Below are 10,265 nucleotides of genomic sequence, written 5' to 3'. Positions count from 1 at the left end.
CGCGCACCCCGCCCCGGGCCTGCCTCACCTCACACAGCAGCCCCGACTCTTGCAGGTTCAGGAGGCAGCAGAGGAAGAGCTGTGGGGGCAGGGAGCGCTGCAGCTGGGGGCGTGGGCGCGTCCCGTGCCCCGCCCAGGCTCTTAGGCTCACCTCTACCCCTCCCCTCCCAGGAGGCCCTGAAGCGGCCCGGGACAGAGCCGGTTCACCCCTTCGGAAGAGGCCCAGCCTCCGCTGCCCACCCGGGAGCCAGCCTGCCCGTCCCCGCCTGGAGGCGGGCGCTGAGAGTGAGCCCACCGCTCAGCCAACTTGGCAAACCGGCCCAGAACTTTCCTTGCCGTGTTCTGCAAAGCCCCAGACCCCGTCCAGGCCCCCCAGAGGGAGGCTCCGGGGCGCAGGGAGGCAGGGTGCCGTCCCACACTCACGTTGGTGATCACCCTCAGTTTCTTGATGTAGGAGGCTTCTGTGTGCAGGAGCTCCCACACCGCCTCCTGCTGGTGGCACTGCCTCCGCGTCAGCTTCTGCGGGAAGTGCAGGGGGTTGGCCGGGAGTCGCAGAGGTGCCCGCGTGGCCAGGAGGGGTGAGCCACCTTGCAGGCAACCTCCCTTTCCCGGGGAAACGCGAGGTCCCCCGAGTCCCGCGCCCTCCTCCGCCACTGAAACAGCCAAGCAACACACTGCGTGCTCCTTGCCTCAGTTTCCCACAGTGAGTTAAGGGGGACGGCCGTCTGGCGGGTAGAACACCTGTCGCTGGGTCCTTGGAAGGGCCCCGTCAGGCGGAGGGAAGTGTCCCCCTTTCCCTGAGGGGGGGGGAGAAGGGCTGCGGCCGTGCCCACCTCATGCCCATCGATGAGCTCCCGCCAGCTGTCTTCCAGCCGCAGGCAGGCGTCTTCCTCCTCCTCCTCTTCGTCCCCCTCCCCCTCCCACGAGTCGTGGTCGAAGCGCAGCCTGCGGGGCAGCCGGGGCAGCCCGAAGAGGCCGTAGGCGTGCAGTTTGCCCTCCAGCTGCTCCATCTTGTCCACCTCCTGGAAGGAGACCGGCCGTTGGGGTCGGGGGACGGCCCGCCAGCCGCCCTGCCCCAGGGCCCGCGGGCCCACATACCCGGCCAAAGGCGCTGGTGCTGGGGCCTGAGCTGAAGAAGCCGCTGAAGCGACTGGCTGCCCGGTTTTTCCAGCTGTCGCTGCCACCGCTGGGCAGAGAGCAGCTGGAAGGCGTGGGGGCCTCCTGCCCAGGGATGCTCGTCTCCCCCAGGAACTCCGACATGTTCTTCCGGCGGCGGCCAGGGGCCTGGCCAGGGGATGGTGGTCAAGGCCAGGCGCCCCCTGGCTCCCGGAGACCTCACCCCACGGTGGGTTTCCAGGACGTCAGGGAAGCTGGGGTGTGGGAGGGTCTCTGCACTCCCACCCCGGGATGCCACCTCTTCAGAGATCCACACTGCTCTGGGGGCTGGAAGATCCAGGCACAGATGCGTCTGGCCCACCGTCTAGCCCCGAGCACCACACAGCCACATGCACACTTCGGTGCCCTTATGAGCACAGCTCCAAATGGATGTGAGCACATGCGCACGTGCACGCGCACACACACTCCTCGGGCACCAGCAGATAAGACTCCCAGAGATAAGAGACCCATTATCTTGGGGCCCCCATCCTCACAGCCAGCTCTATTTTCCAGAAGGGGAAATGAAAGCCCGAGAGGGGAGGGCCCCAGCTGACCTCCCCTCTAAGGCCCCTCCCTGCCCCCAGCCTGACACAGCCTCTCACCAGGATATCCAGGCTCTCCCGGCGACTCTGGGGGTCCACGCGCTCCGGGGAGGGGGGCCGGGCCCTGGCTGGCCGCAGGATTGGCAGACTCAGGGACTTGGGGTCCTTCACCCCCTGTTCCACCTTCCCCTCTTCCCCCGGCTTGGCTGGGGCAGCAGGAGGGGCAAAGAAGGGTCCTCAGCACCCAGGAGGAGGGGACCGCAGACCTCTCTCTCCTGAGGATCCGACCAAGGCCCAGCTGCCCTCCCCCAAGGCCCCGCCCGGCCGGCACCCATTGCCAGGGCCCAGCAGAGACACCTGTATGGTAATGAGCCAGCTCAGGGACATGGCCAATGGGAATCTGAGCCTGGGAAGCAGCAGCCACCCCCGGGAGGCCCAGCCAGGCCGCAGCCACCCTGCCCGCCAGGCTCACGGCTCACCTTTGACCCGCAGGTAGTGTCCCCCGAACCTGTAGGCCTCGAAGGTGAGGGAAAGGGGTGTGTTGGATTGGTCCAGGTAGATCTCCACTTTGCCCAGTGTGATGCCCTTCCTTTCAAATACCGGCAGCAGCACCTCCCTGCCCCAGGGTGGGAGGTGTGGATGTTAGGGGGCAGGCACACCACCCCCCACCCTCTGCACGGCCCCAGCTCCACCCCACCTTACCAGTGGGAAAGGGAGCCACCCACAGGATCGTACACAGGTACAAGGACACACAGGTGTGCCTACTCCCACACCTGCCCACAAAGGTTCACACGCTCCTACGTGGGCCTACACGCAAGCCAGGGCTCTCAGGCCCTCACGCTTCCATGTTTGCACACCAGGGCGGACACGGTCGCATGCCGGTCCACATCCAGGAACTGGGCCACACATACACGTGTTGGAAGCCCCAGGCGGGTCTGCTCACTCACACCACCACACAGACACACAGTTACGCCTGCAAGAAGCCCCAACCCCCCCCCCCAGCCCCACTCCCCCTGCCTCGGCCCCTCCTAGCCCTACCCCAGTGACTTCTTCTTCATGGCTGGCACAATCTCGGTCTCAATGTCCACATTCAGGTCAAACTTCAGGGTGAAGCACTCCTTGCTTGGGTCCTGAAAGGGCGTGGGTCTCAGCTTCTGCACCCCTGGTCTCTGACCCTCCCCCGCACCAGGGTGCAGGATGGGAACCCCAGCATGGGAGTGAGCCCAGGGATCTCCCCAGCCTGCCCTGGTCCCAAGGAGGCCCCCAGTGTCCCTCTCGCCCGAGGGAGGAGTTGCTGTAGCATCTCCCATCCGGCGCAGGTGGGCAGTACTGGGCTGAAGGGCAGGCTGGCCAGGGCGGGACCCACGCACTCCAGGCCCCATTCCTGGTCCTGGAGCTGAGGGCAGACAGGCCCAGTCTTGGGGACGGGAAAGGAAAGGGCCCAGGAAGGGCGGGGGCTCCTTACATCTGTGTGTCTCCTCCTTGCCTTCTTGGAGAGTTTCAGGCCTGTGCTCTTCCGGTCCCTGCAGGCCAGAGGGCAGAGGTTGGAGGCATGGGTGGGCCCACACCAGGGTGGGATGTGAATAGGCTCTGGCTGGTTGCCCGCTCTTGGCTCACCCCAGTGATCAGGTACTAACTCAGGTGCGGCTCTGGCAGGCCAGGGCCCACGAGGGGCTGGGCGCCCTCTGGTGGCCAACCCAGGAGTCACACCCAGTGGTCCCTGGTCAGGAGGAGTCTGTTCTACGGTGTTGGAGGCTGGCCCAGGCTGGGCCGCTTCCTCCAAGAAGGAATCAGGGCATCCACAGGGGCATGGAGGGGTCTCCAGTCAGGTCCTCGGAAGCCTCTGGTCCCTGGATCTCTGATCTGAGATCCGGCGTTGGGATCCCTCAGGTGTCCACTTTGACCACCTACCCTTTGCCATCCATAGAGCTTTCCTCTTCCTCCTCCAGGTCCAGTGCAGGGCTGGTGCGTGGGGGGCATGACCGGGTAGACACGTTCCTGGCCAGGACAGAGCCTTTGGGGTAAAGTGGGAGGAAAGGTCACGCCTGTTCTGGCTGCCACTTAGCCTGCTACCGATCCTGGGAAGGCCCCACCCCCAGACGAACTAGGGCCCTTCAGGTCTGTGTAGAGAGGAGCTCAGTCGCTGCTCATCATCCATCCGTCCCTAGACTCAAAAGGACACAACTGCCCTGGGATGACATCCCAGGTGATGCCCTGCCCCCAAACCTGTGGCCTCAGTTTACCCTTCTATAAAATAGGGATGGGGCGCCTGGGTGGCTTAGTCGGTTAAGCGTCCGACTTTCGCTTAGGTCATGATCTCGCGGTTCGTGGGTTCGAGCCCAGCGTCGGGCTCTGTGCTGACTGCCAGCTCAGAGCCTGGAGCCTGTTTCAGATTCTGTGTCTCCCTCTCTCTCTGACCCTCCCCTGCTCACTCTGTCTCTCTCTCTCTCTCCTAAAAATAAAAATAAAAAAAAACATAAAAATAAAATTAAAAATAAAATAAAATAGGGATAAGGAAGCCCTGTCTCTGGGAAATGTTGCAGGAAAGGACCAAAGTCTATGGCTCTTTCTCTTAGGCCTCCTCTCCCCGCCCCCAACACCACTGTGAACACACCCAGAATCCCAGCAGGCAGAGGGGGAGAGTCGTTTTGTCCCTCTGACCAGCTAAAAAGGGGGACAAAGGGTTGGCATTTCTGGCCAGGCTCAGATGCCTGTAAGTCACCCCAGCACAGGCCGTTGGTGCTGGGCCTGGGCCACGTCCCCATTCAGCAGGAGGGTTTTTGGTTCCCTTCTACAAGCTCCTCTGACCCGCCCCCGCCCCCGCGGGCCCTGCTTGCCGGCAGCCTGGCTGGAGGACTGGAGGATCTGCCCAGCAGTCCCCTGCCCAGAGGAAAAGGAGAAGGGGGTCTTTTCCATGCTGGCCCAGGGCGAAAGGCACAGGGAGACGCAGACCCAGGGAGAAGGACCCCGAACCCGGGAGAGACAGGCCTGCTCTTGACATGGGGCACAGTCCCCCAACCTTTTCTCTTGTTAAAAAACTTGTAGCACAGAAGGGGCCACAACATACTTGGGTTTCATGATTTACAGTTAACTCTTGTTCTTTTTTTTTTTAATGTTTATTTTTGAGAGAGAGAGAGACAGAGCGCGAGCAGGGGAGGTGTGGAGAGAGTGGGAGACACAGAATCTGAAGCAGGCTCCAGGCTCTGAGCCATCGGTACAGAGCCCGATGCGGGGCTCAGTCTTCTGGACCGTGAGATCATGACCTGAGCCAAGTCGGCCGCTTGGCCAATTGCGCCGCCCAGGCGCCCCGACTCCTGTCCTTCTGATGGGCCTGTTACAGCTCCAACAGTTACCAAGACACTGTGCCCCTGGACAGGCAGTCGGGGGCTGCTCTGGGAACTCTCCACGCCAGGCTGGGTCCCTACCCACGCTCACCTTGTGGAGGCAGGTCGAAGCGGACGTGCCCGTCATAATGCATGGCGCTGTGGAACTTGCTGTCACAGGCCTCGCAGAGGTTGAGGGGCCCCCGGCGGTGCAGCTGCTGGCAGTCAGCGTGGTGGCATACCTTGCGAGGCCGGAGGGAGAGGCGGATCGGACTGGGCCCCCACAGAGCGCCCCCCCGACCACCGCGGGGCACAGTGGGGCTCCTGGTCGGTCGAGGGCTGCTCTTCATTTTCCGACCGTCCATTCCCCCCAGGGGGCCCCAGGCTCATTAATTCACTCTGCAGCCGCTTCCCAAACTCCCCTGTGTGTCCGCTCTGAGGGGCGCAGAGAAAAGCACACCCCTGCCCTAGAGGAACGGACGGTGGAGGGGAGACTGCCTGTAAGGAACCACGAGGCAGTTGCCACCAGGGCCCCTTCCTGGGGCGCAGGCAGGAAGGGCACCCCGAAATGCTCAGGGCTGCCGTGTGCTTCCGCCAGCTCAGTGTTGGAACCGGCAACCCCCTCCTGTCCTCCCTCCAGACCCTCTGCTCTAAGTTCTGTGACCTGTCTGGCCCCTGCATGGCCAACCTCGCATGGGATGGAGGGGCGTCAGGGGAGTCAGGGAAAGGCGCTGGCAGTCTGGGTGCTTGGGCACTGCCTCCCCCCCAGCCCCCCACCAGCACTCACTGTATTTACTGTGCAGCCCGCACACGTTCTCCCCCAGCCCTGTGGGTAACTGCCACATCTTCTCTGCCCTTCGGCTCCCACAGCCTACCTCTGACCCCTCTGCTGCCCACTTTCCTTGTGCCCCTGGGAACCGACAGGTCCACCTGCCTGCCCCGCACTGGGGGCTTTCCAGTCCCGGCCACCTCCCGGCGAGCCCTGCCCTCCCCTACGGCATCAGGCTCCCAGGCTATTGGCTCAAGACAGGGTCTTCCCCCTCTCCACCTGCGGCTCCATTTTTCTCATTCCCTTTCAGCGAAAGAAAACCCAGTGGAAGAGGTCTCTCCATCCTGACCACCTCCTGGTTTTCCCTCCCGGTTCTCGTTCGCATATTTTCCTGACTTCCCATTTTTAAATATTTCAAACCTATGGAAAATTGTAAGATTGGTATAATGACATCCACACACGTTCCTACCTTCCCCCGTCGTGAACACTTTGTCACACTGGCCTTCTCTGTCATCTCCCCCTCCCCTGGCGCAGAAGAGCGTGGGTGTTCTCCCATGAACGGGCACCCGCGGGAAACAGCGTTGGCATATGATCCTTCCAAGGTCTACATTTGCATTAGCCTGCCCGTCTAAACCATGGCCTTTATAGATTATTTCCCCTACGGGAGCCAATTCAAGATTTGCACATGCGTTCTTTGTATCTGTTTATCCCTTTAAGAAAAAGTTCTCTGCACTTTTTGTTTTTTCTTTCATCACCCTGACGTCTTGGAAGCATTCGAGCCAGCAGTCTGGGAGAAAGCCCCTCCACGGAGATCTTTCTGGAGGTCCTTGGGTGGTTTCAGGCTGAGCATTTGGGGCAGCGACACGAGAGAGTGGACTGTGCCCTCCTCGGTGCTGCTCCAAGTGGGTCCCTTGGGGGCCTCGCGGTACAGCGTGAAGAACCTTCTCCTCTTTGTAATGAATAAGTAGCCCGTGGGGAGATACTTTGAGACACCCTGTTCCCGGCAATCTCACACTCCAGGGCTTTCACATCCACGGGTGACGTCTGCCTCAATCAAACATGACTGCAACAGTCACAACAAAGATGATCTAATTCTTCTCTTCCCTCTCAGACCCTCTCATTTTGGGTCCCCACCATGTTTTGTTTTTTTTAAATAACTTTTTAAGNTCTGCCCCATCGGGGTTCACTGTCACTGCAGCCCCAGGAAACGAATACATTAGGCCCAAATCCCAGGGGTCACCTCTCACCTTTCTGTGACACCCCCATCCAGTCGGTGGGTGGGACAATGCGTGTGGCTCTCCCTTCAGGGTCTGTAGCTTCAACCCGGCCATGCTCATTAGCCCACTGCTGCCCCCTGGTGGGCGTCCCAGTCACCTCTCAGAGTGACCTCAGAACAAGTCTCTGCTCCCACCTGCCCTGCACCCTGTTCTCCGCGAAGGGCCAGAGTGGCCCCTGTTCAACCAGGAGTCACATACGCCTCCTCAAAACCCTCACCGGCTTCCTATCTCACTCCAGTAAAAGCCAGAGTCCTGTATGGTGGTTGTGGGGCGGGGGGAGTAGGGGGTAGCGAGGCCTCCTGCCCGGCCCTCCCCTCCCGCCTCACCCTGCTCCACTCGCCACCCCTGGCTTCTTGGACATGCTGCTTCCAGTGTGCTCCCCTCCAAGCCCTGAGCAGCTGCTACTCCCTCAGCCTGGAATGCTCCTCCCCAGCCACAAGTGACAGCCCTTTAAAGTCACTGCCCCTCCTTGAGGGCGCCTGGGTGGCTCGATCTGACTTTTTACTATTATTTACTTATTTTGAGAGAAAGAGAGCATGAGCAGGGGAAGGGCGGGGGAGGGGGGTGGGGGGCAGAGGATCCGAACCAGGCTCTGCGCAGACAGCACAGAGCCCGACATGGGGTTCAAACTCACAAACCACGAGATCATAACCTGAGCCAAAATCAGACACATAACTGACTGAGCCACCCAGGCGCCCACCCCCTCCCCCGCCAAGCTACTGACTCTTGATTTGGGCTCAGGTCATAATCTCACGGTTAGTGGGTTCGAGACCCACGTCAGGCTCTGCGCTGACAACGCAGAGTCTGCTTGGGCTTCTCTCACTCCCTCTCTCTCTGCCCCTCCCCCATGCATTCTCTCTCTCTCTCTCTCTCAAAAATAAATAAAAAAACTTAAAGAACAACAACACTTTAAAGTCAACGCCCCTCCATACTCCCTGTCCCCTCGGTGTCCTTTCCGCCATGGACCAGCCTCTTTCGCTCTGCTGCCCCCCCAGCTCGCCAGCCCTGCCCAAGGTCAGTGATTTTAGTCTGTCCGACTCACTGCCGTTGCTCGGCCCCCAGCCACTCAGTGAATACTTGTTCAGTCTGTTCATCAGGGTGATGGAGGGTCACTCAAAGGCTTTTGTCTGGGGAGAGCCGGGTCAGAGGTTCTCAAGGTGCCGGATGGTGAGGATAGACGGGCTGCAGACAGCAGAGGAAGTAGCCAAAGGGAAGGAGAACAAGTCTGATGTGTATAACGGGGTCGCCGTGTGCCCGGGGCTGCGCGGAGGGCTCCTCGCCCCAGGAGGCAGGGGCCACGACTGCCCCTATTTTACAGAGGAGGAGAGCGAGCCTCAGGGGGGTTTTGAATCACTTGCTGGAGGTCACACAGCCAGTGCAGCCAGGACTTGAACCCAGCATGTGTAGCTCCAGCTCCTAGATTTCCAGCACCTTCACCCCGTCTATCTCCTGGGTGGCTGAGAGGCAGAGAGGAGCGGCGGGGGGAGGGGTGCAGGGGGAGAGCTGGCCTCGGGGGCAGTAGTCTGGGGAGGAGGGAGGCAAGAGGAAGCAATCATAGTCTGATGCTGACTGTCTGGGCTCCTGTGTCCTCCTCCCAGGCCTCCATCAGAGAGGAAACCAACAAAGCCACCCAGAAACATGGGCAGAGAAGCGACAGCCAGCAGGGGGCGGGCTGAGGCGTCCTCCGGCCCCGGGGGACTGACCAGGGGGTCACGGCAGCCCTGTGTGATAGACATCATGGCCCAGACTCCCAATGGCAGCCTGGAAGCCAGGTGCTCCCGACTCCCACACCCTTCTCAGGGGTCTTCAAGGGTGTCCTTGGGGCTTTGGGCAGGGGTGAGGGGCACCTGTTGCTGTCTTCACTTCACCTACTAAACTGTGACAACCACTATGCTNCCTCTTGACGGTGACTCTGGGGAAGGCCAGAGTAGCCCCTTCTTCCCAGAAGCCCCACAGTCTACCAGCCAGGCAGCCACCCCCCCCTGCATCCAGCCTGGCACAGACGCCCCCTCCCACCCTGACGGCTTCCCCTGCTGGTGCCCTGGCACAGAGCGGTGGGGCCGCAGGCCTGCAGGTCACCCAGGCCCTAGTCTCATAGTGGGTGGGAGGTGACCTGGCAGGGGCCATGCTAGGTTGGAGGGTCCTGGGGGGAGCCTCGGGGACCCTTCCAGCCCAGGTCCCTGGCTCTCTGCCGCAATCCTGGTTTTAAACCAATCTAATGTACAGGCAGCGGATTTTACACAAGGAGTCACCTTGTGACTGACAGCAGATTCAGGACTCAACAAACATTTATTGAGCACCTACTGGGCGCCCGCCCTGTGGAGGCCCTGGTCTCCCTGAGACACTCGGAGGATTCATTTCCCAGCTCTGTGCTAGGCTCTGGCGAACTCCTTCCATTACTACTACTACTACTGCTGTTACTACCACTACTACTGATGATGGCAGCCAGCGCCCCGCCCATGGTGACCTCCTCTGCTTCCATCCTCCTGGAGGCCCCCAGCCTCAGGGACAGCAGGGCGCATGAGGGTCAGGCCCAGGATCTGAACCAGGTGGGCTGTTTCTCTACGTAATTCAACAGGTCGGGTTGATGAACTTCCAAGAGCCCCCAGGGAGAACCCCAAGCCCAACTGGGAGGCTCAGGCCGGAGTGCGCGTGCCCCCTTGCTCTGACTCTGCTCCCCCACCCCTTCTCACATCTCCAATCGAAAACTGCTAGAGGGCGCAGGTCCCTCTGGGAGCGAGGGTCTCCCCCTGCGCTAAAACTGGGCGGTCCCTGCACAAAGCCAGACTCTTGGACCTGCTCTCAGGCGACGGTGCCTATTCTCCACCTTCTTGTCACAGTCAGGGCCACCCTCTGAGGGCCCCACCACCCCTGCGGGGGGGGGGAGGGGGCGGGGGGCAGCAGCGCCCAGGGAGAGTACCCAGGACTCAACCCACAGAGAGGAGAGCCCACCGGATGGAACAGCCAGATCACCCAGCACCCTCAAAGGCGGCCAATGGACCCCCGCTTTACAAACAACAGAGGGGGCCCTTTGGGGAGCACGGTGGGGATGCGACACCATGGGTCAGACTTCCCCACTCCCACAGTGGCTGGGGCCAGAGGCTGGAGCAGGGGGGTGTGGGCAGGGCCTGGAGGGAGGAAGGGAGACGGGGGCCCAGCGCAGGGCCTGGGACCCACAGGTGAGCCCGGAGGCGGCCCC

The 10,265-nt window shown here is 61.5% G+C and overlaps 1 protein-coding gene across 1 annotated transcript in view; it reads right to left on the bottom strand.

Annotated features, from left to right (window-relative positions):
• Positions 1 to 10,265, bottom strand: part of PLEKHG5 (pleckstrin homology and RhoGEF domain containing G5) — a 24,598-nt gene that overhangs the window by 4,559 nt on the left and 9,774 nt on the right. Inside the window, 10 exon segments of the mRNA XM_077763871.1 lie at positions 15 to 79; positions 424 to 519; positions 834 to 1,022; positions 1,099 to 1,284; positions 1,758 to 1,903; positions 2,177 to 2,313; positions 2,736 to 2,827; positions 3,163 to 3,220; positions 3,609 to 3,711; positions 5,133 to 5,262. Of these exon segments, the coding sequence (XP_077619997.1) occupies positions 15 to 79; positions 424 to 519; positions 834 to 1,022; positions 1,099 to 1,284; positions 1,758 to 1,903; positions 2,177 to 2,313; positions 2,736 to 2,827; positions 3,163 to 3,220; positions 3,609 to 3,711; positions 5,133 to 5,262 (1,202 nt within the window).

This window comes from Crocuta crocuta, unplaced genomic scaffold (assembly GCF_008692635.1).
Source record: "Crocuta crocuta isolate KB4526 unplaced genomic scaffold, BGI_CrCroc_1.0 scaffold13, whole genome shotgun sequence".
Classification (NCBI taxonomy): domain Eukaryota; kingdom Metazoa; phylum Chordata; class Mammalia; order Carnivora; family Hyaenidae; genus Crocuta; species Crocuta crocuta.
Note: the sequence above shows the minus strand (reverse complement) of the source record. Positions and strands in the feature narration are given on the sequence as shown.